This window comes from Lotus japonicus, chromosome 5 (genome assembly GCF_012489685.1).
Source record: "Lotus japonicus ecotype B-129 chromosome 5, LjGifu_v1.2".
NCBI classification, from domain to species: domain Eukaryota; kingdom Viridiplantae; phylum Streptophyta; class Magnoliopsida; order Fabales; family Fabaceae; genus Lotus; species Lotus japonicus.
In genome coordinates, this window is record NC_080045.1 from 67,020,444 (window position 1) to 67,048,430 (window position 27,987).

A 27,987-nucleotide genomic window follows, 5' to 3' on the forward strand; every position below is an offset into this window, starting at 1 on the left:
ACATAAATATACGAAAAAGATTGAAATTATTTGTTCCTATAAAACCAAAACATTTGCTTTTTTTTAGATAAATATAAAAAAATTACCAGTTTGGTATGAGATTGATAGTTTGCGACAGTAAATAGTGTGTCACAAAATCCTTACCAGCTTGTTCGAGAAACAATTACTTGTCAGCGTGTTTGCGACGGAAAGTAAATCCGTCACGAAGGTTAACGACGGAATATTTACTGTCACCAAATCTGTGTCAATATCTTTGCGACGGAAAATACATCCGTCACAAAATCCTTGTAACTGAGGTTAATTTAGCGACAGATTGTTAGAGAGGAATTTAGTCCGTCGCGAGTTCCATCATTCAATGTATATACCTTGTGACGGAAATTTCCTCTCCATGACTACATTGCAAATTCTGCTTCGAACCAAGCACTTTGTGACGCATAAGTTATCCGTCGCAAAGAAAAAACCAGATATTTTTCATTAATGTGTCATTTTCTTTAGCAAATGAAAGAAAAAATCAGAAAATGTTTTAAGAGTATATTTCAACATGCTCTTATTGAACTTAAAAAAAAAATAAAACATGCTCTTATTTATTAGTTGGAATTTATTAGAATTTAATAAAAATATTATTTTACATCTAATTTATTGAGATCCACATAAATTTTAATAAGTAAATTAGTAAATGTTATCCATTGAAATAAATTATCAGAAGTGTTAATATAAAATGAATCAATGAAAAAAAATACAATGAATCATTACGTCCAATCATCCCATCCATCAGTAGTCAAGAATACATCTATCCCATCAATTTTTCTGAAAAATAATATCAACATTCATACTTTGTCAGCGTAATTTCGGATTAGTGTGATAAATCATTACAAATTTTAATTCGCAATTTTCCAATTCTACATTTTCCTTCCGTTAGTCTTTTGACTATTTTAGAAGTCATGTGTTGCTAAATGGAGCATCTATATTAACTTTCGAGCAATGATTGATTTGATACATACGGGCTTTATTTTCTCTTCTATTTCATTTTCTCATATTTTTCTTTATATTCTTTCTATATTTTTGGGCACATCATAAATTATATCACTAATTTCTACCTTATCTCATTAGATAAATGTTAAATTAGTTTGTAGACTAAACATTATTCATATAAGAAATGAAAGTAATTATGTAATATATCATGTGTCATGATAAAGTTAGATAAATTCGGTAAAAAAATGTCATTAAAAACATGATTTATGTGAAACTTTTGGATAGTCAGGTAATTTCTTATCCTTTATAATGGATGAAGTTTTATTAGAGTGAAGTTACAAAAACACCCTTGTGTCTAAGAACCTCATCTTTATAGTCTTTGCTTGAGCTTGAGTGACCACTACATGTACCACCAGAGCTTATATGACATGTTGAGATGATGAGTGATGTATTAAGAAACTAAAACTAAGTATTTCGAATTTTAGAGGGATAATTAAGTTAATTAACCTGTAAAATTAGATTTTCTTCTACATCCAATAATCACTAATTTCTAATGTTATTCTTAATTTTAGAAAATATTGCCAAGAGTATTTGCTCCGAATAAAATCACTTTAACTTTAGGCGATTAAATAATATTTTGATGTATCTTAGAAAATTATAGATTATGTATGACTATATTGATTTTATTTAATATTTAATTTACATTGGTGATTTATACAATATCTATTTTTTTGTTGAATGAGAAAGAAATACAATATATATGTTTAAATGAGATGTTTTACGTCCCCGAGTGATAACTCAAGTGATAAAAGTTAAGTAACATATGAGTTTGAGAGGAAAAGGTCCCAGGATTAATTTTCGGCGAATGCAATTTAATTTTCCGATATAAAAAAATGTTTTACAATGTAAAAAAAAATTGTAATTCAAAAACTTAATAGAAATAAACACTAAGAGAAGTACAAATAATGATGAATGAAATCTCTTTACACAACCCTAGCTTGAAAGTAGACCAACAGAAGTACCCGTCAAAGTGGGTTCAAAGTCTCCCATTGTACGCATGTGATTCCATTTACCTGCTCTGCTGCGAAAAACACACTGCTCTGTCTCACAGTCACAGTCTCACAGACACAGACATAGCGCCGTATGTTTCATTTCTTTGTGAAAGCTGCAGCAGCGACCACACAACACAAAACTCAGAAAAAAACCTAGCAGCTACCTACACAGCTGAACCATTGCCACGTCATCCATCCTCTACTTCATATCCATTGTGCACAAGCCACAAGCCCAACCCATTTACCCTTTTTTTCACATATTATATATTCACTTTCATATACATGAACCTTTCAGCATTTACTCCCCCTTTACCTTCATATAGAGTATTCCCTTCATATATACCTCTTTTCGTTTCTTTTCTTTACTTTTCTGCAGTAAATTGAAAACGATCGAACGATGGGTGTTATGAGTTGTTGCTGTTGTTGTTTCCAGAAGCCACGGTTGGTGCTCGTGCACGGGAAGAGAAAGCTGAGGAGGTTGTTTTGGAAGGTGAGAGCAGATGTTAGGAGACAAATGAAGGCCCGGTCCAATAACAAGAAGAACTTCAACTTCTACTATGACCCTTTCAGTTACTCCCTCAACTTTGACGATGGACCTAAAATTCATCTTCATCAACACAGCAACTAAACTAAACTCGTAGTTCAAGAACATTAGAGCCAGCTGGGATGTCACTCGTTTCTTCATTTCTAGTTTATATTTTTTTTTTAATTTCTGGTTTGTTCTATATTATTATGTAGAATCTTTTTCATGATTTTGTTGTATCAAACGGGAATATTAGTGATTTTGTAGTATTAATCAAAAGTACTAAAGTACGAAGAATTTTGAGGGTTTTAGCTAGCTAGCTAGCTATACTGCTTCTGATTTGTGACCTTAATTTGATTGGAAGGATTTGACAGATTTAACCACTAGCCGTATAGTGCCATACTTTTCTTTCCTTTGTGAGGGATTTTAGGATTTCATTATCTTTGCTTTTTGAAAAATGAAATCATGAAATAAACATCCAAAGCTATACTTTCCGATGTACAAAAAAAAAAAACATCCAAAGTTATACGTTGTCACGGTCCAAAGCACTTGAAGTTAATTACATTTTTGTTTCTTGTAATACATCTCTTTGCTTTTTAAAGAGATGTATTGAGTTTTCCGAAGGAAAAAAAAAAAAGAGATGTATTGAAATCAAGTCTTTGAAGAGGAAATAAAAAAGTATTGACCCAAATTAAAAAGAGGCAATAAATAAGAAACCGCGCCAGGTAGGGGTCGAACCTACGACTTTCTGCTTAGGAAACAGACGCTCTATCCACTGAGCTACAGGCGCTTCCATGTCAATGGGTTTCCCTTTGTATTTGTAAGATTTTTCTAGGTAATGGTTAGCTATTGTTACTATTTCACTCACCGGGCATATTCTTAAAATGAACAAAATTATATTTATAGGATAATGCAAAAACAAACATTTGATGGGTAAAACTTCTAATTTTGCAATCAAGAATGAGCTTTTGTGGTTGAAATTTTTGCTTAACAAGTTGTGACATACAAGCACATGATCAAGGATAAGAAAATTGAATTGAATTGTCAGCACAAAAGTTAATTAGGTAGATCGGCAATATAGTCATTTATTTTCTTTTAACTTGTTACGGAATAGAATATACAATGACGAGATTGCGATTATTACTATATTTGAGACACTGTAGTCTAATGCCAGGGCCGGGCCTGAGCCTATGCATGCAGACTCACAACCCAAGACCTCCAAAAAGAGAGGGTCCAAAAAAAAATTTATTATTAAACTTTCAAAAAAAAAAAGTTTAGTAGTTGTATTCAAGACCAGTTCTGTACTTCTGTATTGAAGATGTTCACAATTAATAAGAGAGACATGCAAATACAAGTAACTTGATATTTATTGGTCATATTTAAGAGCTTAATTAGTATTGGAATGTAGAAGGTTTCCCTGAGTTCTTCTACCTAATTCACTAGATGAGTGGATATTAATTGGTGAACCAATTAATTCTGAAATGGCGGTACAAGGAAAAAGGGTCGATAGAAATTTTTTTTTGCAATGAAACCCGTTTGGGCCAATTAACTCTGAAAGAAAGGCTTAATGTGTTAGCATTGATAGCAATTGAGAATAATTTGTTAGAGAATATATAATATGAAGACTTGATTGAAAATTTTGCTTCAAAAAATGCTAGGAGAGAGATTTTTTTTAAGTAGTTAATTTTTTTTTGGATAATATTGACTAGAATATGACGTTTTGTTTATGTTAGTCACATATTTTTGAAGTTGTTGATGCTATTTACAATTTAAATAGATAATGTTCTTTAAAAAAATTATTAGGGGTCCATTTTTATTATTTGCCTAGGGCCTCCAAAATGTCGAGACCGGCCGACAATGCAAATTTGTGTGTATTGGTTCTTGGATTCCAAATGAGCGTTTTTCATTTCACAACTTTTGAATATACAAGTTACTAATTTTTAGGCTTTATTTTAATTTTAATGTTATGTAAATTTAAAAAGTTAAAGATAATTTAATTTCAGTATATGTTAATTGAATGGGTCTTTTTCTTTTAATCTGAATCACATTGTGTATAACAGCTGGGCTTGTGAAAGAATCAAAGGGGAAGTGGGCCTGGCCCATTAAAAGTGAGAAAGGAAGGTGGATCGTTAATTTGATTTCATATGTATTCCCCCGCGCGAGTGCAAAACCGCGTTGGCGCTTAAACGAAAATCTCAATTCCCAAATTCAACTTTCCCTCCTTTTAATTTCATTTCATATATAAAGACACTCTTCTTTGCTTCAATTCATTGTCAAATTTGAGTCGCTAGTGAACCAGTGAGAGAGAAGAGAGAGAAAGTAGATCGGAACTAGGGTTTTGAAATGGCGTCGCAGGGAAGGAAGAGGATCGACGCCGTCGATTCTCGTGCCGCCTCCGTTCTCGTTCGCTCCAGAGACGGCAGCGCTTTCGCCCGATGCGAAGAGTGTAACAAGAGTGTTCCTGTTGCACTCATCAGCATGCACAGTTGCAGCCTCGAAGCAAAGATCAAGATGAATCTCGGTATGTGTTGTGATGTTAACATCTCAATTTCTGGAAAATTGCTTGTTCGTTTCATCGGTTGCTTGCTTTGTTGTGCTTTTGATTTACTTGGATCTGTTGCTTTTTCTTTCAGATGCTCAGGTTATTGAACAGGCTAATGAAGCCAAGAAGACTGAGAGGTGAGTCAATTTTTCGATCTGGAAAATTAGAACAAATTTTAAAGCATCTCTTAGTAGAGAAGCACTAGATTCATCTGTGTCTGTATATAGGTTTAGGTTCATCTAAGCATAATTATTGATTTAGCTATTGAAGGAAAATAATAGGCATTCTACTGGTTTTATTTCAACACTGTGATGAAGTTTAATTTCAACTTGTTTTGGTTTTATTTGGACATTGTGATGTAGTTGAATTTCAGCTTGTTCTAATTTCAATGTGTTATATTTGAAGAAATTGAGTATGTTATCTTATTGATTTAGCTATTGAAGTAGAATAATAGGCTCTTTGCTTGTTTGAAGTATTGTTCCTATTGCATCTCATGATAACTTTTACCTAATTAATATTAAGGACACATGTATTGGATGATTTGGAAATCAAAATGTTAGGTCAACACTGAAATGGTGCCGATTAAGTGAGATAGCAAGATAAGAGGTATAGGATAGTTGTGATTGTTAAATATTTCTTTAACAGTGATATATGATGTGATGTAAATGGAATAGTGAGATAGAGAGGAAAATGAGGATTTATCATTTATGAATAACGTTCTTACTGTTGTTGGTGGTTAATGAATTGGTACTGATATGGTAAATGTAACCTTCGTTGCTCACACTGTGCAGGAAGAAGCCTAGTTCTAAAGAACCAAAGGCAAAAAGGGCTAAAACTGAGAAGGCGAAGAAGGTCAAGGATCCTAACCAGCCTAAGCGTCCTCCCACTGCCTTCTTTGTCTTCTTGTAATGTTCTGTTGCCCCATTTGTGTGCTGTTGGTTAATGGTTCTGCTTTTCAGTCTTTAATTGATGCCATACTGTGTTTCAGGGATGATTTTAGAAAAGAATTTAAGGAAGCAAATCCTGGTTCAAAGGATGTCAAAAGGGTATGTTAGTAAATATGGTTCAATAGATACTTGATTACTTGTGTTTTGCATTTTTATGTCATTATTCATGAATCATACCAATTTCTGTGGTATTCATAATAGGTTGGCAAAGAGGGTGGGGAAAAGTGGAGGGCTATGACTGATGAAGTAAGTTAGTTATGTACAGTTTTCTTTCTAGAATTTCTTTGGGCATGTAATATTAATAATGTGATGTTGACCAAGTGTTGTGCATTGGCTTGATGGTTCAGGAGAAGAAGCCTTATTTGGAAAAAGTTGCTGAGCTCAAGGAAGAATATGAGAAGGCTATGGCAAATTACAATGCTGCTGAAGATGAGGTATGCCTCTTGTTTATCTTACATGCTTGTTTTATATAATGTACTTGTTTATGCCTTCTAAAGCTCTATTTTTTGTTCAGGAAAAAGAGGAAGCTGATAAGGAAGCTGCTCCCACAGAAATTGAAGAGCTGACAGATGATGAGTAGTGGTAGCATCTTGCCCTGCGTAAATCTGATTAGTATGTGGAAAAGAGCCATTTAACATAGTCTAGGGTTGTAAATTTTGGAACATGTTTTGATTGGATGCGACAATTTTAATGGCTTTGGATCCCTGTGCCTCATCTTTTTGTACTTCCCTGTTAAATTCTAAGTTACATTATTTTCTACATGAGGTGCGTTGTTGCCTTGCCCTGCATTCCTCACTCATGAATGTTTGAATGTGAGTTTCGGCTCCTGCTCATGTATGATTGATGTATATCTTTATAAAATTGTGTGTTTGTGTTTAACTAATGAAAATGAAATTGCTGGTACCAGAAAAATGTAATTCACACAAAGTTGTGCCACCAATAAGGCTTTTTGTATTTGAAACACAATTTCATTTATTGCAAAATCAATATGACTCGAATTAAGTTTGTAATGATTATCCAACATCCACTGAGGGCTTGTTGAACTTGAGTAATGCAGTCAATTCTGGAAAGCAAGTTTCACGACCACACATGTGCTGGGGCATTGTTGCAATACTTTCTAGTGTCCCCACGTAATACAAAGCAAGTTGCAAACATGTGCCAGGGCCAGGCTATTTATGATTCAGATAGGGAAAGAATCTTGCCAAATGCGTACATGTTTTATTGAAATAATATTGAATTGTAAAATTGAACTTAAACATTGTGGTCAACTTGGAAATAAAGATTCAAATCTATCGTACCCTATTATATTTCTCACATGTAACGATGGTCACAAATCATGAACTCATCTGCTATGATAATTGAGTCAGCACCTCACTGACCTATCTCCCCTAGTTTCTATCCCTTGCATGGCTGCAAAGGTTTACCACATAAGCACAAGTTGTGGGCGTAAGCAGCTGCTGGAAAGATGTTTAGTGGTCTTGTTTGTGGTATTTCTCCACAAAGCCTGTTTGCCCTGAAGCTTGCATGCTTCAGATTAGTTATCTGTGACAAGCTACTAGGAATTGATCCTGCTAGGCTGTTTATGGATACATCAAGCCATTGCAGCTCCAGCAACTGACCTAGACTTGAAGGAATTGCTCCCAATATGTGATTTCTTGATATGTCCAATCTCTCAAGGTCTATCAAATTTGAAATAGAAACTGGGATTGGACCTGATATGTTGTTGCTTCCCAAGTTCAGCACCTTCAAGCTTGAGCCTTCTGCAAATTCTGGAAAATGACCTGAAATGAAATTGTTTGATACATCTATGACCTCCAATGAGCTGCTTGTCCTGTTATTTATGATTGCTGACAGCGAACCCTGGAGAAGATTTGCATGCAAGTCTAAGAAAGACAACTCTGGTGGCAACTTTATTTGAGAAATGTCAAACCTCAACTGGTTGTTTGAGAGCTTGAGCTTCTGCAAGCTGGACATGTTTGTGAAGAAACTAGAAATGCCACCAACTAGGCAGTTATCTGATAGGTCAATGGAGCTCAAAGAGTGAGCCCTGATGAAGTGAGGAAGATCTCCCTTCAATTCACACCCAGCTAGATGAACATCTTTGAGTTGCTTGCTTCTAATCCAGTCAGGGACACTTCCCAGGCTGAGATTATTGTAAGACAGGTCTATGGACAAAAGGGCAGGGATACCCTTGAAAGGAATAGCAGGTAAGGGACCTGAGAGACCATTTCTTGATACATTAAAGTACCAAAGGTTCTGTAATCCTGATATGGACAGTGGAATATGCCCTGAGAGTTTATTTCCACTGAGTTGAAGACTTGTTAGGGATTTAAGACTTCCAATCTGATCTGGGATGTTCCCTGTGAGGTTGTTATAGCTCAAGGACAAGTCCAAAAGATTGACAAGGCTGAACAAGGAAATTGGAATTTTTCCTGTTAGAAGGTTATAGGAAAGGTCTATAAAGGTCAGATTTTGGAACTCTCCAACAAACTCTGGGATAGACCCTGATAATAAGTTGTAGCTGAGATCAAGGTACTGCAAACTTCCAAGGGTTTTGAAACTGAGGGGGACAGGACCTGTCAGAAAATTTCTTGCTAAATTAACTTGGATAAGGTTTCTGAGGCTCCCTATTGTTGGAGGGATCTGGCCTTTGAGATGGTTCCCACTCAGTATAAGGGTCTGCAGCAAAGGTAAATGGCCTAAATTTGGAGGAATGCACCCTCCAAGGGAATTGTCTTCCAGAACTAGCTGTGTGAGGTGGGTTAAATTTGAAAGGCTAGTAGGAATTGGTCCTGTAATGTGCTTCATCCCACTTATCACCAATACCTCCAAGAAATGCAAATTTCCTAGTGAGGGAGAAAGAGAGCCTTTCATATAACTGGCACTGTCTCTATCAGGCCTCTGTATCTGCAACACATTGACTCTACCTGTGGATGGATTGCACTGAACTCCTTCCCAGCCTCCATCACAGCAATCCCTGCTTGTCCATGAAGAAAGAGTCTCTGTTGTGTCCTTGAAAATGCTTGCTTTGAAGCTCAGAAGAGAAGCTCTGTCTTCTTCTGAACAGATTGGGGAAGGAGACAGTGCTGCTACTGTTACACTTTCTGAGAACTGTCTCAGGAATGAAAATATCAGAACAAGGTTGAAAACCCATGTGAAAAAATGCATTTTGGAAGGTGGGACTTGATCAGATCAGGGTCTGCTGTGAAGTTGGGATCTGCCAAGAGAATTTTGAGTAAGTAAAAGAAGAACTTTATAAAGAAAATAAAAGATGAACTATATTGTTAGAAGAAAAAAAGGATAGAAAAAGTACCACTCCAGCATTGGTTTTTCTGTTCTTTCACGTAGACAGGAAGGTATGGATTTGATGATGACAAGTGAAGAGAAGGGTGTCTGAAAATTATGACTTTGTTGGACATGTAAATATTACATGCTGGATTGAGAAAGCATTCTCTTATTTATAGTTGGTTTTGCAGAAGAGAAAAGCTTGTTGCTGAAAAGAAAAGGAAATTTTTAGATGAAGCATTGGGATCAATTTAAAGAAGTTCACATGGGAGCTTGTGACCGTTTGATGAATCACGGGGTTCCTTGGAGGCTTGGAGCATTTGAACGTTGGAGCGCACTAGATTCAAATAATTTATCATAGCCTTATTATGCCGTCCACATGTTACATGGTATAATATTTTTTCTTGTCTGAGTTTTAATGAACCAACATAACATCAATGGTTTAACTCAATATGAATTTATGTTAAAGTGAACATGTGAAAATGTTGCTTCTTCAATCTATGTTAACTCAATGCAACAAATTCTAATTTCTCTCTTCGTGCCATGAAATATGTAAAATCATGTTGACATTGACTTAAACGCCAAAACAATATTCCCATGTGTTTGCATTTTGCAGTTTGCACCAATATCAAAACAAACATACAAAAGTGCTAGCGTCTTTGTGAGGCTATAGAAAAATTAGTTTTACTTACTCTTAACCACATACTATTGTTTTGTTCTTTACTTGGGGTTAAGAAATTCTCAATTATTATGGAAAAGAAATGTTCAAAAGAGTTTTTACGAAGCCTTCAAAGGCAAGAAGAGAAAAAATAAGTGAAAAACAAGTAAAGTGGAATGGCCCACACGGAGGGACAAAACATTGGGAGGCATGCTTTTTCTCTGGTTGGCCTTATTTTTTATATTAATTTTGAAATTGAATTGAAATTTAATATATGATGTAGTTTTACAAGGAGGGGGAAGGGTAAAAAATGAAACTTAAGAATATAGAAATAAGTCTTGGAAATACATTACTTTTGTCTAGAGTATGTGGAAATGGAATGTCACTTTAGTAATCAGTTTTCATGTGTGATAATGAATCTTACTATTAGAGCAAAGTTGGGATAATTCCTATTTACTGTTGAGAAAAAATGGTAGAGTGTTTACATAATTCAGACATGTGTAAAGACCCCTAAAACTACCATTAAAGAGGATTGCCACACTTTAGATAGCCGACTAATTAGGAACAAAGCAAGCAAGAAAATTTATAGGGCAAACTTTAAGATAGTTTAAAAGTAAATGACCTATTAATTATAACTTAATGTAGCTCTGGGGGCTTTGTATATGACAACTGTAAGTAGCAAATATAGTAGCTTTGATTTTTGAAAGTTGAAAGTTGAAACCATAGATTTGACAGCTAAAGGAATTCTCCACAAGATTTGGTGTATTCCTTTTCAAGTAAATAGTATGGAACAAACAATTATCACTATTTATTTTTCTGAAAGCAGGATGAATATTGACTTTTCCTTCTCAGTAAGTTTGCTTAATTTACATTTCAAAAAAAAAAGTTTGCTTAATTTAGGTTGCTTGCCTTCTTTTACATTACATGAATGAGATTTTTGCAGCTGATAATTTAAAAATAATTAAAATGAGGTTTGTCTAAACCACCTAATTAGGTAAATATGAGTTAAAATTACTTTAGTGTGAGATGACCCAATAATTTTAACACGTATTATGAGTTGAAATTTTCTAAAACACATGTTAAATTACTACGGAGTTAACTAAGACTAAAGTCATTTTACCTAAATTCACCTGAGATTGATTTAGGGTTTAGACAGTCTCTTAAAATATCCTCTATATACTAGTGGTTTCTAGAACAATATTTCCACATTGACCATTTAATCCTGTACAAACATTGACCTTAGTGTACATATGGTTAATTAAGATAATTGAGAATGAGTTGTTAGTTCACTAAGCTACTGATCTATGAGCTCTTATACCATGTTTAAATTATATGAATGAAGCTTGGAATTGAAATAACAACGAGCTATAACTTTGGGAGAGATGAGAAAAAAAGTGTCATGTCTATTGTCTAGCGACAGAGCTAAGCAACTTCAATTCCTCAAATTACAGGGACTCAATGGATGAAGCAATTTGCAAACTTGTGGCCAAAATTGCCAGACAAGTGCAATGAGTGATATGTGTAACGGGAATCATCTGCTTCCATATCTGTCCAAAATTAACCCTTTTCTGTGGTGCTATCCTCCATTGGGGTCAAGCTAGTGCGACTTCAAACTGCATGGACAAATTAAGTTGACAAGGAAATCCCAATAGTACTCAATAACAGAAACAAAGATAATGTTTTGTTCACACTCCAAATCCACTATATGCAGGAAAAAAAAAGTAGAAGAGGAGGGATAGAAAGAAAAAAGAAAAAAGAAAAAAGAGTAGAGTTAAAATATAAAATGTGATAGGTGATATAATAGAAAATGGGGAGAAAGATAAAATTAAGGATTAATGGTCAAATTAGTCCATTAATTTGTAAGCGAGTTTGATTTTAGTCCCTCTGAGAAAAAATGACATTTAATGTCGGTCATTTTTACGATTACTTTAAACGTCATTTGTCTAAATACTTTGCAATGGCAGAAAAACTATTTTTAATCACCAAAAACCTCCATAATCACCATGTATCAATTGGTGGTCGCAAAATGTATTTTTTAAGGAACAAATTCGTTAAAAAAGATAAAATAAGTATAAAAGTCATTACATCAAGCTGAATAAATGAAAGAATTATGAGAATAATGTTTTATTCACACTTCTCTTTGAGGTGGAGAGAGGTGGAATGAAGAGAGAGATAAGAAGAAAAGAAAAAGTAAGAAAGACAAAGTATAAGATGTGATAGATGATAAGATGAGAGAGATAGAAATAAAAAGAGGTGGAAATGAAGTGTTTAAAAAATGAGGTGTGTATATATCATTATTGAAATTCTGACGAAACTTCTTCAACCCAAACAGAATTAAGGATAAAGAGCAAATTATTTGAAAAAAAACATTTATTATTATTTTAATTATGTGATTATTTAATTTTCTCAATAAATTTTGAGAAAGTGTAATAAAATTTAAAATGACATTTTTATAATCATTGATAAAAAATTAAAAACTGAATGAGAACCTAAACGAAAATACCCATCATACCCTATTTTTTCATTCTAATATCATCCCATTATATAATTTTTTAATTTTAAATCAACCCCAACATCATCGTTTCATTCAATTCAACACTTTAATTATTATTTACTATCCATATTAAACTACACGAAAATAAACCTTTGTGAACACTACCGTAAAGTTGGGTCTACATAATGGATAATAACAGTGTTTGTTCTTCTATACAGTTGATGTTTGAAAATATGAACACCATTTGCGACCAGTTGACCAATTGGGCATGAGAGGACCAAAAAGGCCTTCTGCCGCCTTAGCCAGTTGTAATGGAAATTAATTTTTGTTCACACCATTAACCTCTGTACTTTTAAAAAAGAGATATAGGAATGAAGAAATAGAAATAAATGATATGATCTGATAGAGTAAGTGGAGAAGTAGAGAGACAGAAGAATAAAAAACTGAATAAAAATGAATTGTAAGAGGAGTATAGTGTGAATATATCATCACTTTTATATTAGTAGTAGATATGTGATCCGACAGACTCTATTGGTTTTAGAGGTAAAGCTAGTGATCATGTCATTGATTGAATTATTATTATTATTGGTTTTTCAAATTAGATAATTATTGTTAATAGTCTAATGACTTACTTTATAATTTAAAATGAGTTGTCTCACTTTAAAGTGAGTCAAAATGCGGAAAATGTATTATACTATGTGCTATGATTATTAATTAAGAGTGTGTTTTTTTTTTGTAAATGAGAGTGTGTTTTATGTACCCGTTAGTGTTAACGTTAAGAGCACTCTAAACCTGATGGTAATAGAGCCCAGATTTTCCATTCTCATTTTTCATCTAAAAAACTTCATATTTGTCCGTTGAGATTTTCTTGGGATGGATGAAATTGAAGACACAATTTATGTATATTTAGATTCTCTGTCAAATTTCTATGCACATTTGTGTTGGTATGTACAAATGAGAAACTAAATACAAACCAGGTTATGTTTGAATATTTATTTATTAATACTAATACAAACATACGTTAATTCTTAATAGTACTTATTTTGAGGTAAAAAATGTACAAAACTTTACTTATAAATTGAGATAAAAATACTTTTATATCGCACTCAACCGGTATTGAAACACATATTAGTGTATTACTATTACTAGTACTGCTAGTGATTGGAAACTGATGAGTTAATGGTGTTAGGTTGCGGGGATTGCGCCATCAACGACATTGGTCCATGTGGGATGATTGCTGTTGAACTGAAATTTGGATTTTGCAGGCTTTAAAATTGTGGACTTTTTTAAGGACACGGTCCCAATTTTCTTAAAAGCTAAAGAAACCGGTGCTTGCTAGGAAGGGGTCCTACGCTGTTGGTTACAAAAATCATGTATGAAAATGTTGTCCAGACAGGCAGAGACCAGCTTCAGGTAGAGAACATGGGGGATAGAAAGGAAAATGTTTTAAAAATTGTGTGTCTCTATTTCAAATCTTACTCCATGCCGTTGCTCTTGTTTGTTCTCAGGATTTACTAGGTTTTATTTACCAACAAAATAAACATATAGTTGACGTATTGATTATCTTTTGTTGAATCCCATGTTTAAGTTTACGAGTCAAAATCTTATTTCTCTTTACTGGAAAAACATATTTATAATACGCCTTTCGTGTACCTTTCAACGTACCATGGTACAATGCCTCAAAAAATTTGTTCTTAAATAAAGAAATTTATTGTTTAAACACACCTCACTCCACACGTTTGACTTCCACATAACAAGTTTCATCCAAGGCTCATTTGAACAAGTCTCATTTGATGAGTGTTTAATTTGCGACTCATCAATGACTCGTTGAACGTCACACACATTTGAGAGATGTTTGACACACCTAACCACATCACCATCTAGCACAAACCCCCTCACTTTGATTAATATTTTTCAAATTATATTATTTTGACAAAAAAAATTCTTTACATTATTTATAAAAACCCAACATGTCATGATTTTCCCCAACCCTATCTATCCCCCATGTGAGTACATTCCCATGACCCTAAGAATTTCACCATTATCACTTGTGTCGGAAATAATGTTTTAGGTGGGAGAAGAAAATTGAATAAATAGAAAGAAAAAAAAAAGAGTAAATTTGGTATGCAGTTCAAAAGAAAAATATAAAAAAAGGAACAAGCTGTAAATGTGGTCATTGGTCACTGAACATTTTTTTACTTCGATTGTGGATGATACAGTACTTTGTATGGGTTCATTTTTTAGTTACATCACATGAGTCAGTGCAATATGCATGATAACATGTATTTTTGCAAGATGGCAAAAAGAATTGGAAATAGAAACCAGGAAGCGAGCAAGTTACCGAATCGATGGCAACAACAGTGACAAATATTTCTATTTTGTACGCCAAATTGTAGCACTCAGATCATAGGCTCACAATGAGAAAGCTATATAACAGAACAGATCAAAGTTCCAATTTTTTACAGATCATAATCATCACACACACCATTCATTTTCCTTCAAACCAGTTTTGAACACATTGCGCAGAAGACAGAATGTTTGTTTTTGGACCTATCCAAGTCTTTTAATCCTTTTGAAGATGTTCACATGTATGAAAGCCGATTCTCTGGTTAAACTGTGGAAAGATAAAAGTGAACAAAACAAATTGACAAGTACATTAGCAGCCGCTGGCATCAGTCCCTCTCTTTTTATAGCCTTATTGTAAGTGTAGTAGCTACCCCAGAATCAAGAAGAAACAGAGGAAATACACCCACAATGGATAGGTCAATTAATAAACAATTCTTAGTACATGAAAGAAGGATTTGTTTCACACTCGAGGGGGAAGACCTTAGTGTAAATGACCCTACATCCCCTATCTTTATATTAGTTTAACTTTTATTTGAGGAGATAAGTTATTCGCAGGGGAGTGGCATGGGAAATATTTGAGGTTCCCCATCATGGCTCATGATGTAATAACATTAGCAATCCAAAAAAAGTACAAAGATTCATCAGCTATGGAAACCCCCACTTACCTTGGAGATGTTCTTGTGTTTGGAGATTTACCACTACTGACCATTGACATCTATCACTGACGTTGTCACAGTTAGTTTACCCCTTAGTAGTATATTGTTTCTGGGGAAGGGCTCTCCAACCAATATCCCGACGATAGAAGCCCCCTGGCCAGTTAATATTCTCAACAGCTCTATAAGCTAGATCCCGTGCCTCTTCGAGATCATTTCCCTTGGCAGTCACACCAAGAACACGGCCCCCGGTTGCAATAAATCTTTTTTCAGAGTCAAATGCAGTCCCAGCATGGAATATCTTGATACCAGGAGCAACAAGCTCAGCCTCTTCAAGGTTTTCAATCAAAGTTCCCTTCTCATATGATCCAGGATATCCCTTACTTGCCATTACCACAACCATGGCAGATCCACGAGACCAGTTTAGTGATACCCCATTCAACTCTCCTCTGCAAGCCGCAAGCAGAACTTGTGCCAAATCAGACTCCAACCGAACCATCAAGACCTGTGTAAAATTGCAAAGGGAAAAATGAAATGCCTCCGTTAACATGCTTCAATTGTCTACATGCAAATTGTAGAGAAAAAGGGCTTTTAAAGGGCTGGACATCAAACTGTCTACAGGTAGAAATACTGATAAACATCAACTAGTGATTTGAAACCAAATAAGAATGGCCCCAGGCAAAGAAAAAGGACAATCACAGCAAGTTAAGAATTATAGACATCATATTCTCTTGATATACTTTTCAAATGAACACAAAAGGACAGAAAATTAACAAAAAAATTGCAAACCTTTTGAATTAAAAACTGCATGTATCACACCATCATGTGCTCAATCATATTGGACATATCTAAGCCATCTATTATGCTCTGTGCATAAATGAGAATTCTAACTTGTTACCATTAATTTTGAGAATTTAGTACTTGTGTTAGAAAATAAATATTATGACTTAACTGACCTGACACTCTGGATCACCAAATCGCACATTATACTCAATTAACTTAGGCATGCCAGACTTCTTCTCAATCATAAGCCCAGCATACAAAACCCCAACAAACTTGCAACCTTCAGCTGACATTCCTTTTACTGTTGGCATGACAATGGAATCCATAACTATAGATTGAAGTTCCTTGGTTAATATAGGGGCTGGTGAGTATGCACCCATCCCACCAGTATTTGGTCCTGTGTCACCATCACCAACACGCTTATGGTCTTGAGCAGATTCTAGTGGAATTGCATTTTCTCCATCAACCAATGCAAAAAAAGACACTTCTTCTCCTTCTAGAAATTCCTCAATGATCACGCGAGAACCTGCAGAACCAAAATCACCCTTCACAAGCATCAAATCAACGGCTTCAAATGCTTCTTCCAGTGTCATGGCAACAGTAACTCCCTTTCCAGCAGCCAATCCATCGGCTTTGATAACAATCGGTGCTCCTTGTTCTTGAATATATTGCTTTGCAGCAGCTGGGTCTGTAAACGTTTTGTACTGCACTAAAAAGCCCAGGATCAGTAAAAACCATGAGAAACTTCTGGAAGCAAAATTGTAATAAACAAGGTCAAAAGAAGATGGAAAACACGTGATCATAAACAGGGAAGAACATCATAACCATGAAATTAAGAGAAAAATAAGGCTACACACGATGACTCCATTAGTCATCATATATATCATTTATTAAATATATTCCGACTAGCTTATGTAACAAAACAATCAAGAAACAAGTAGGCAACTCTCACATTAACTATCAAGGTTCAAGGAAATCATGTCAGCTCAGCAAAGATGACATATCCAGAAACAGACACTGAACAGTTTTAATCAATCCACTTACTACTAACAACCTTAGATACCCATACAGTAAATTCACCCTCATCCATCTCATCTATCATCTCCCCCCTCAACCTCTATTCTCTTCTTATCTCTCTCATCACCATTTGGGGTGTCTAAGAACATTTTTAATACTAATTATATGTTAGAAAATTCAGGGAGAAAGAACATAAAAGCTAATTGTAAGATACCATACATGAAGGAAATTGCACAAATATCATTATTTCCAAGGGCTAATCATTGATAAAGCTCGAAGACAGACCTTGGCAGTTGGAATATCATACTTGTCACACAAACTCTTCATGAAATTCTTAGAACCTTCAAGAGCAGCAGCTTCTGCAGAAGGACCAAAGGCTGGGATTCCAGCTTTACCTAAATAATTAGCAAGACCTGCAACAAGAGGAGCCTCCGGTCCGATAACAACGAGTCCCACCCCCCATTTCCGACAAAATGAGACTACCGCTGCCCCATCAGTAACATCAAGGTCAGGGATGCAAGTGGCATTTCCCGAGCTGGAAATTCCTGCATTGCCTGGAGCACAAAACACAGCATCGCAGGATGGTGATCGCTGCAACGCGTAGCAGAGTGCGTGTTCACGTCCCCCTCCACCAATAACCAAAACAACTACCTTCTCTTCTCATGCACAAGAAAAATCAAATCAAATTCAGTACATATTGACTTGACAAAAATCATAACAAGTGTAGTAGTGCTTACGAGAATTGTTGTTGTTGGTGTCAATGCTGACAGAATTGTCAAGAGCACATTTGAAAGCATTGCGTGAGCGTGTAACTCGAGTAACACTGTGATGAGTGAATCTCAAATTGAAGGTGCGAGTGAAGAGGGAAGAAGAGTTGCGGAAAACACAGTGGTGGTGGCTGGAACGAAGTGGCTTAGAAACTCCATCATGCTTGTGGAGATTCAGAGAGGTTCCAGCATTGAAGGTGGCGCAAGACATGCTACTCACTCTCTGCTCAGTGTTGTTACCGTTACAGAACGATATAATGGTGGTAATAGAAATCACGTGTCACGGCGGCAACAAAACGCTGTCGCGGCAGCAACTGCCTTGCCGTAACGGTGACTGTACGGCGGCAACCCACGACCACCGTTTGGAGCTCCGGCGTGAAGCTTTGGTGAAAGAAAATAGTTTCTGCGATAAAAGATTCGAAGGGGTGGTAGTAGCTAGGGTTGAAAAGAAAGAAGGAGCCCATTTTTCTTAGATTCGGCAGTTTGGCCCATATCCACCATGTTAGAATAAATAACCCAAATTGTAACCAAAAAGAATAAGAAACCCAATAAAAAAATAAGTATTATTTGTAAATTGTCTTACTATCTAATTCACAAATATCTGAAATTGCTAAGTATTTAAATAATTGCTTCAGTGATTTTAGATATAATAGAGAGTATCCCGAAGGATAACTCGAGGGTTAAAAACTGAGTGACATATGAGCTGGAGAGCGGAAGATATAGTTTTATGTTTTTACCTTATATAATTGAAGGTCCCCTTTCGTAGTCGCAAGCTTCTTGTAATGTACGGAATCACACCACAAGGCATGCACTTTGGCTATGCAAACACATTTTATGTACAAATGTACATGGGTGATGCTCCTAACAGTAAAACATAGCCTAGCTGTCAATATGGGTTGCAACCCGTGAGCCAACCCAACGGGTTGGTTAAATGAGCCGGGTTGGGTTGACTAAATTTCAACTCGGATAGAATATGGGTCAGTGCAACCCAACCCATTTAACCCGCGGGTTAAACGAGCCGGCCCGCGAGTCAAGCGAGTCAGCCCGCGGGTCAGAGTAATTATTTATTTTTATTTTTAAATTGTTCTGGAGAGTGAGCACATTGACATATTTGTTTAAAAACCTTATTTGTTAGTATTATTATTAAAATATGTTGAACTGTGGTAGATTTAGACCGGTTGAGTTGATATCGTTACTAATTACTATTGTAAAACTATGTTAGATTTGAAGTTTGAACTTAAATTTAGATATGCATAAAGTGAATGATGTTATATTGTTTACTTATAATCTTAGATTGATGAACTTTTATAAGTAACTTTTTATAATAATTTTTTTTAAACATTTTCAAGATTTTTTAATCCAATTTTTGCATTTTATTTATTTATTTCATCCAACTCGCGAGTCAGCCCGTCAACCCGCGGGTTCATAGCGAGTCGGGTTGGGTCCATAATTTTCTGGCTCATTTAAATCCGGGTTGACATAACCCAACCCGTGACCAACCCAACCCGTTACGGGTCAGCCCATATGAGCCGGGCTGGCCCGTTTTGACAGCTCTAACGTATTTGAGCCGGTTATTTCAATTTGAGAAAACACAACCATTACTGTATCACCATTATATGCTACATAGGCTCAGTTCGAAATAACTATGCAAGCATTTGAGAAAACTTATATAAACAATTTATGGTCCATCTATATGTTGTTTTTGGCTTATTTCCATAAGCTATACATATTAGCTTATGAATAAGCTTATGCTTATCCATAAAATATTTTTACCTCAATAAGATAAATTGTTAATAGATTTGTGTCAATGACTCGCTTATTTCTTAGCGGAGCTAATTGCAAACACGGTAATTTCAGATTTTCTCTATGAAAGTCCTAACATTGGCTATGTAATGCTATGCAAACGTCTAACATTACAGGGCCAGATCTCAATTAAACCACGAATGAACCAATAGCCCCCATCTCTGTCTGCATCAATGCCTCATGCATCTCAAGACTAAAGCCGACTAGTCATGTTTAGAGCCTTCAGGATGAATATGTAAGTGAAGGCATCTTCCTGGAGCTTCTCAAATCTACATCCATAGACAATATACAAAAAAGAAAAGAAAAATTAAAGTACACACATGAAATGGAACAATTTAAAAAGAAACAGCAGTGAGTTATACTTTACCTTCCTGATTTTGAAAAATGCCCAGCACCAAGTTCGCATTTAAATAGCAGGATGTTATCATCAGTCTTCATATCCCTCAGTTTTGCGACAAACTTTGCAGGTTCAGAATACATAACCCGAGGGTCTACAGCATGTGCAAGAACGGTTAATAAGATGCACATGTCACGTGTAAAATCAAATTACAATTTTCCACACAAATTATCAGTAGTCACTTTAAAATAGAATGCTTTAGCTTTACAATAGTTTCGTGACAAGAATAGGTATGCTTAGTTGCTTACCATTTAGTCCAGCTGTAACAAGAATGTATGGATAATTCTGTGCCTTCACCTGCATAAAATGAGAGAAGGATCAAAATCATTTCATACAGGATACAGTAAAATTCATGCTCGGACATAAAAAAAAATGATTTCTCACGTTATCAACGGGGGAATATGATTTCATGTAGTAGTAAAAGTCCTCCTTCCTGGGATCACCCCATTCCTGCCGTAAAATAAGGAAATTGATTCAATTAAGGGCAGTGGGGTGAAAGCAAATTCATACTTAAAAGTTAAAACATAACATAGATAAGGGCATTGGGGCCAAAGCAAATTCATACTGCAATTAATTCATTACAAATTAATATTCCACAGATAAGAGAATACATGCTGTTATGGGAGTATTCATGTGAGGAATGTAAGTCGGTGAACTTTTCGTAGTTCCGTCTTCACTGAAAGTGACATTTTCTTATTCTTACTTAGGGTATTTCTAAGCACATTTTATATAAGACCATAATTATTGAAAGTCAGAAATGGAAATATTTACCTCCCATTCTGAAGTAGTGAGAGGTATTGTTGGATCAAGCATTGTTGTCACAACATCCACAAAAGGTACTCCAGCAACTGCAGCCTTGAATAAATCCGGTCGCATATTAAGAACTGCACCAATTAGCAAACCCCCAGCACTTCTTCCTTCGATGCAAAGTCTTTCCTTAGAACATAATTTTTTTTCAATCAAGTATTCAGCACATGCAATAAAATCAGTGAAAGTATTCTTTTTCTTCAGCAGCTTCCCATTCTCATACCACTGCCTCCCCATTTCACCACCTCCACGTATATGAGCTATAGCATATATAAAACCCCGATCCAACAATGAAAGCCTTGATGATTTGAAACCGGGATCTATGCATATCTGTTGACAATTTCAGGTCACTAAACTAGATTCTAGAAGAAATAGAAGGAGATGAGTTCAAGGTATAATAAACAGATTCATGAATGGGAATATGCTACCTAGACTTCAAAACCTTCGTAACCAAAGGAACAGTCTTACTAACAAATAGTGCCTATATACCACAGAGGGAACAGAAAAAAAAACTTTGCTTATCAAGCAATTAATGGCAGAAGGGAACCAGAAACCTATTTATGAAACGGTCAATAGAAATCAAAAGGAATATAAATAAGGATAGTCCATGCACAAAAGCATCTTCTTGCATTCAAGAAAATGGGATAAGAGTATAAGACAGAGAAAGTTATAACTTAGACCTTAGTCTTGATAAGACAAAAAAATATATGTTTAGCGGCCGACAAAAAGTTTATTGCATATGGATATATATTATTTTCCTTTTAATTTAGCAAGCATTGATGACTGATGACAGTTCTACATAATCAAATTAAAAACAAATGCAAAAAAGCAGCAACTTCCATGCCTTGGCCAATACAATCAAAGCATAAAATTCAAAGTTGGCATTGCTTTATGCAATTTAATTCATGTAAACTTATATTCCTTTTTTACCTCATAAGACCCATAGCCATAAAGTAGTAATGGATCTGATCCATCAAGTTTCACAAGATCTTTACGGTAAACAAGTGATATGGGAATCAAAGTTCCATCCAAAGCACTTGCCCACTGCCTTTCAGTGACATAACGTGTTGCATCAAATCCTCCAAGAACCTGAGTAAAATAATAAAACAAGAGAATAACAATTAAACAAGGACAACGGAAATGAGGAAAACCTATAATTAATAAAAATGATAGATATAGGTACTATTACCTTAACAATTCTTGTTAGTACCCAACACCTTTTAAACCTAACTTTACATACATGTTCTCTCTACGTACCTTATGACTCATTCTATTTACCATATAACTTACTATATTTGTTAGGTTGGATTGGTTTGCATATTCCTAAGACCATGAATGTTACACAAGATCCCTCTTCAAAATATTGGTAAGTCATCTCTCACCGTAGCTTTCACCAAGAGTTTCATTCCATTTTTCACAATTTAAATTGTCAAAATTCAAACTTTAGCGCTTCACATGCTGTCTTTCAGACTACATCAAAACATCATTAAATTGTTTGAGAAAACCCCACAAGAGAATAACGACTCAAATATGAAATAAAGAAACTACTAGCAGAATTGTGGATGCTAGTCAACAGAAAGAAACCTAGGTATCAATCCAGACAACAAGAAATAGATTAGAAGAACTTGTCATTTTCATGCATAACAAAGTAACAGGGAAATTCATGTGTGATACTACCAGAAAGAAGCACTTCAACAAACAAGAACTGTAATTTGTAAGTGTTGCATAGAACCAAGATATTAATGTAACAAATTATTAAGACTGAACTAAGACCTGATACAAAATTGTACGGGTTAGGAGTTTAACTGCTCATTGAACTTACCGAGTCAATCTTCTTCAAAACTGAAACGCCTGCCTTCATATCATAATCATATACAGAGGGAGGCGTCCTCAATGAGCTATATGAAAACCGTAAAATACTTGACGAAAACTCTGACTCTGAAGGGTACGCTGTGTACACTGGATCAATTAAACTAACTGCTTGACCGCTTTCAAGATCCCTTAGTGGTTCACCAACAGGTGGAAGGTGATAAACTATTATTTTTGGTAGACCATTTTCTCTCTCGGACGCGACAAGATGATCACTAAAAAGTTGTATACCCTGAATTTTTACACTAAAGAAAATTTAACGTAAGTTTTCACAAAAGAGAAAGACACACTCCAAGAATTTATATTGTTTACATTTTATTCATGTAAACAATTTTCAGCATAAATTACAGATGATGAGAGATGATACCCATCATCATATGAAAATAATGTGACAGAAAATTAATTCTCTGCAAACTGCAATGGTGCAGAAATCAGAATGCAACTTAGTGTTTTAAAAATAATCTTTTTCACCCCTAAGGTATTTGCCAACTATTCTAAAAGCTTTACAGGTCTTTTTTACAGTATGCTGAAATTTAATTTATGACGAATGTGGATGACAATATTACAAGGACCAATCATCTGACTCCTTAGTGATGCCCATATATAAACACAATATGAATCCTATACAATGATACTATAAAAAAAATAAAGGATATTGTTGAATATCTGTTTAGATTTAGTTTACTATTAGTCTTATCTCATTGAGATATAGTTTAGATTTGTTTCTCAATTTTAGATTAGTATCTATTTAAATAGAGATAATATCTATTTAAATAGAGATAATATCTATTTAAATAGAGATAGGTTTAAATAGATTTAGTTTGTTTTTATCTCTTTGTTAGTCTATATATATTGTAGTCTATTGTCAAGTATTATTAATGAAATACATAAATATATTTTCATCAAATTCAAGTTGGTATCAGAGCGAGAGTCACACTGTGACTCTCGTGCTACAGAAATTGAAGAGTTTCTGGTTTAGATAAAATCATAAAAAGGTCCAAGTTGTAGTGGAACCTCTTAGGGGGAGTTTGTTTCAATTTATAGGATCATATTTCAAGGAACGGTCTTCTCTAAAAATATGTTTGGTTGGTATTTCGTATTCCACAAATATTATAAAAATTTAATTGATTCAAAAATTTAAAAAGAAAAAAGTGCAGCACAGTGAAGTAAAAGTGGGACGTTATTTTCATTCCCATTGGAATATAAGATTTCCACCCTTCATCATGAGAATAAAAAGGTGTCAAAATATGAGTAAGTTTCTTTCAAGGGAAGTGATTTGTTTTTTAGAACTTGAACCAAACATACGAATGTTACATTCCCGAATACACTCTTCTAGGATTATTTTCAAATTTCTTGCAACAAACACTCTTAAGATATATTCTAAAGCGTCCTTAGCCATATCAAAATTAGACAACAAAAAAAACTGACACTTCACAAATATCCTGATTCATGAAGGTTTCAGATATGTATCCAATGAGATAATAAGATACATGAACTCATGAAGACAATGTCAAAAAAACAACTCACTAAAAGTTTAAGTTGAAATGTGAAGACCCAGGAAAGGTTTTAATATCTCAAATAGTAATGAAGAGAACAAAGTGGTGAGGGAGAGGGAGAGGGAGAGGGAGAGGGGGGGAGAGTTGCATTGCATGGGCAGCAAATGATTACAAAGCATCCTAGAAAATGTCTTCTATCAGAATGCATGGCTTTTGAGAATGGAACATATACCTAGCATGAGAATTATTCATAATGTTCTAGGAAGTAGTGACCCAACAAAAAAGTTGGAAATCAGTCATAAATGACCACAATTTCAAAAAGCATTATACTAATTATTCTACATCCTTGAGCATACTACCCAGTGACACATAGTTCAAAAGCCCAAGTAACGAAATCATAAAATTTAAACAAGATTATGTCAAAAAAAAAGAGAACAACTAAGCAATGATGCAGAAATTGAATCACCTGTCCCTATGGGGAATAAGAACTGTAGTTGACGAAGTGTTGTTGATAGCACAAGCTACAACCTCTGAATTGAAAAATTGATCACTTCTCCTCTTAATAAAGAAATGATCTCCACGATGGCTGACAGTTGTGTCAATACCATCCACACGTGGTGTCAGAACTTTGAGACCCTCTTCAGGTTTGGAAACATCCAGATAAAAATTGAACCTTGTATTTTTGCTTTCTGATGCAACAAACAAAAATTTCTTGCTCTCGGACGCTTGAAGGTCAAGAGAAAATGTGTCGTCCTTTTCTTCGTAAAGACAAGTATCGTTTGATTGTTCAGTTCCTAACAAATGAAGCCATGCCTGTATCACTTAAAACATTAGCATATCAAGTAGAAATTAAGAAATTCTATATGCCTTGAAATCAATATGCAATCCAAGACAGATCCAGACATGGGGAAGTGGTAATGATTAATGTGACTCGTAAAAAAGAAAGGAAATTGGTTACTGCACACATTGTCCATTGTTCCACTAAAACTTGCAAATATGTTCAAGTACCATGTTGAAGCAAGACTTGAGGTGCATTTGTTTCAACATTAGGGGAAAAAAGAACACTTTTATGATATCACTTTTTTAGAGTTTTGTCTTTTTTACAGAAGCTACTATTTTAGCTCAAGCACAAAAAAACTTCGGTTGAGATTTTTGCTTATCTGTTTAAAAATTATCTAGTTATTATAAAGAATTTTAAACAATTTTTAATTCAAAAAATGCACTTTTCCTTCACAACAGGCCCTTAATCAATCATAACTTGTGGCTAGCTATGAATTAAGTATTTCACTGTCACATTGTAACCACAAATCTCATATTGCACTTTTCAGCATCTTAAACTGGCTAAATTAACTTCTAATTCAATTTGGCCAATTTCACACCTAATCAAATAGAAGTTAAAACACCCCTCCAATGGGTTGGGACATCTGAGAAGTTGGTAGAATCACGGCTAAGATGGTTTGGACATGTGATAAGAAAACCACTAGAAGTTCCATCAGGAAGATTTGATAGCCCAATAATTAGCGGTAAAGGTAGAGTGGGAAAGACACTAAAGTGAAATCGTTAGAAGCTTTGGATTTTGTTGTTGTTGTTGAACAAAGAAGCGTCAATTAAGGACCAAACAGTTAAATACTGAGAGTCCAGAGTAGAATTTCCCACCTTGTCAGGCCTGAGAATACTGTCCATTGTGACATAAACTAGAGCACCATCACTGGCCCATTCAAGGTACGATGTTACATTAACAAGAGGCTCTCCAATAGGAGCCTGAGTCTCAGCATCAATGACATGAACAGTATATATTTCATTTCCTTTAGTATCTTCTGCATAAGCTACCAACTTGTTATTTGGGCTAACCTGAAAACAGAAGATAACTTTGAAATAAAATAAAAGCAGGGTGGAAATCAGGGAACAAAACAGAAGAAATTGAAAAAAAATGTCACAATAATGATATGACATAACCTTGAAAGAACCAATACTGTAGTATTGGTGCTGTTGTGCCTTGATATTCTCATCCAAAATAACATGCTCAGGAGGAGCTTCAGGTCCTGTGGGCATGGTGTCGTGCACGGATGGAACCTTTTGGTTATCAGGTACAAGACGCCTACAGTATTGAACATACTCCTTTCCTTCCATGGTTTTCTTGTAATAGTAATAAGGCCCTCTGCGCAAGGGCGCAGACACGTCATCCTCCTTAATCCTTCCTCTTATCTCAGCAAAAAGCTTATCTTCAAACTCTTTGGTCCCTAGAAAATTGAAAATGTGTACGAGACATTGATCTATTAGCTGAAGCTATTACTCCACATGAATCTAGTTAGAATAAAAAACTAACAACAAAAGAAACACAAAACAGTCAAAACATTGTTCGAATTATTTCGATTTTCATCCACAAAATAAGTGCTACAATTCCCTTCTAATTCACTCATAATCGTAAACACTTAATCGATTTTCTAATTTTGCTTTTACCATGACCCTAATAGCATGCTTGTAGTAACATGTTCGGTTACCTAATCGATTCTGAAACGGATAAGCTATTCATGGAAGCTTCTCTCCATAATTGAATTGCTTCAGGAATTTTCAAACATGCACTTAGTAAATGTAGCTTAAATTATGTGCAAATGGTGAAAACAAGTATGAACTGAGCAAATCCAGATTAGTAAGTGTAGCTTAAATTATGTGCAAATGATGAAAACAAGCATGAACTAAGCAAATCCAGATTTTCACAGTCTTACATACAGTGATCTAAACTCCAATAGCTGAGCAGATTGCATTTTCATATGGAAAAACAAAATTGAAAGTTAAGAAGACGACAAAAGGCAGTGAAAGCGATAGAGGATGGGATAGGATTTCGCACCAGACATGATGGAGTCGGTGTAGGCATTCTCTTGGCGGAGATACGAGAGCATCTCAGGATCGGAGCGGGAATCATCACGGAGCCAGTAGTAGTTGTCGATCCTGACGTCTCCGAACAGCTCCATCACGTGCTCCACCTTCTTCGCCACCGGAGGAGGTGGAGAGTGAGACTGAGACAGGGCATGCGGCGGCGAACTCATCGGCGAGACGGAGGTGAATCGACGGCGGTGGTGGTGGTGGCGGTGGCGGTGAGAGAGTGCGGCGGCGGCGGTGGTTGAAGGAAGAGGTGGAAGGGAAAGAGCGGAGGAGAGGACGACGGTGACGGTTAGAGGAATGCAGAGAAAGCGAGCAATATTTGAGCGGAGATTTTGATGAAGTAGCATCATTTATGCCTCTTTATTGGGTTCAACAATTTTATATTTTTCAACAGTTTACTAAACTTTAGTCTATTTTTTTAATTTTTTATGATATGGTATACTATGATGATGCCATGAATTTTCTAATAGTGTAATGTTTTGGATGGAAGAGTGAGGGAGAAGGAGATAAGGGTACTTATATACGTATATACTCGTATTCTGCTACTACCACTGGCACTGTGTCTGTGAATGACAGTTGAGTTCTGGAGTTCAAAGTTTACAAATGGAAACATGCAAAATTCAAAGAGTGAGAACTCATTCAATGTCATAAGGTTTTATGTAAAATATGTGGTTTTCAATTTAATTGTGTTTG

The 27,987-nt window shown here is 35.3% G+C and overlaps 4 protein-coding genes and 1 non-coding gene across 5 annotated transcripts; 1 reads left to right on the plus strand and 4 right to left on the minus strand.

Annotated features, from left to right (window-relative positions):
* Positions 1-3,264: 3,264 nt before the first annotated feature.
* Positions 3,265-3,337, minus strand: TRNAR-CCU (transfer RNA arginine (anticodon CCU)). The gene has a single exon. It is a non-coding gene; the product is annotated as a tRNA-Arg (tRNA).
* Positions 3,338-4,796: 1,459 nt separating this feature from the next.
* On the plus strand, positions 4,797-6,915 carry LOC130717673 (high mobility group B protein 7-like). Its single transcript, XM_057568005.1, has 7 exons — positions 4,797-5,068; positions 5,181-5,226; positions 5,881-5,994; positions 6,078-6,135; positions 6,238-6,282; positions 6,384-6,470; positions 6,551-6,915. The coding sequence occupies exons 1-7, from the start codon at positions 4,891-4,893 to the stop codon at positions 6,614-6,616; spliced, it is 594 nt and encodes a 197-aa protein (XP_057423988.1). The 5' UTR covers positions 4,797-4,890; the 3' UTR covers positions 6,617-6,915.
* A 266-nt stretch (positions 6,916-7,181) lies between these two features.
* On the minus strand, positions 7,182-9,550 carry LOC130717672 (LRR receptor-like serine/threonine-protein kinase FLS2). Its single transcript, XM_057568004.1, has 2 exons — positions 9,350-9,550; positions 7,182-9,253 (listed from the first exon to the last, which is right to left on the minus strand). The coding sequence occupies exon 2, from the start codon at positions 9,202-9,204 to the stop codon at positions 7,432-7,434; it is 1,773 nt and encodes a 590-aa protein (XP_057423987.1). The 5' UTR covers positions 9,205-9,253; positions 9,350-9,550; the 3' UTR covers positions 7,182-7,431.
* Positions 9,551-15,104: 5,554 nt separating this feature from the next.
* Positions 15,105-18,529, minus strand: LOC130718524 (phosphoribosylamine--glycine ligase). The gene is made up of 4 exons (XM_057569123.1): positions 18,010-18,529; positions 17,558-17,928; positions 16,429-16,959; positions 15,105-15,977 (listed from the first exon to the last, which is right to left on the minus strand). Exons 1-4 carry the CDS (start codon positions 18,248-18,250, stop codon positions 15,561-15,563), a joined length of 1,560 nt encoding a protein of 519 aa, XP_057425106.1. The 5' UTR covers positions 18,251-18,529; the 3' UTR covers positions 15,105-15,560.
* A 1,150-nt stretch (positions 18,530-19,679) lies between these two features.
* On the minus strand, positions 19,680-27,741 carry LOC130717085 (uncharacterized). The gene is made up of 11 exons (XM_057567195.1): positions 27,260-27,741; positions 26,368-26,651; positions 26,068-26,262; positions 24,878-25,224; positions 22,869-23,160; positions 21,977-22,135; positions 21,011-21,376; positions 20,624-20,689; positions 20,488-20,536; positions 20,210-20,333; positions 19,680-20,111 (listed from the first exon to the last, which is right to left on the minus strand). The coding sequence occupies exons 1-11, from the start codon at positions 27,642-27,644 to the stop codon at positions 20,036-20,038; spliced, it is 2,343 nt and encodes a 780-aa protein (XP_057423178.1). The 5' UTR covers positions 27,645-27,741; the 3' UTR covers positions 19,680-20,035.
* Between the last annotated feature and the right edge of the window lie 246 nt (positions 27,742-27,987).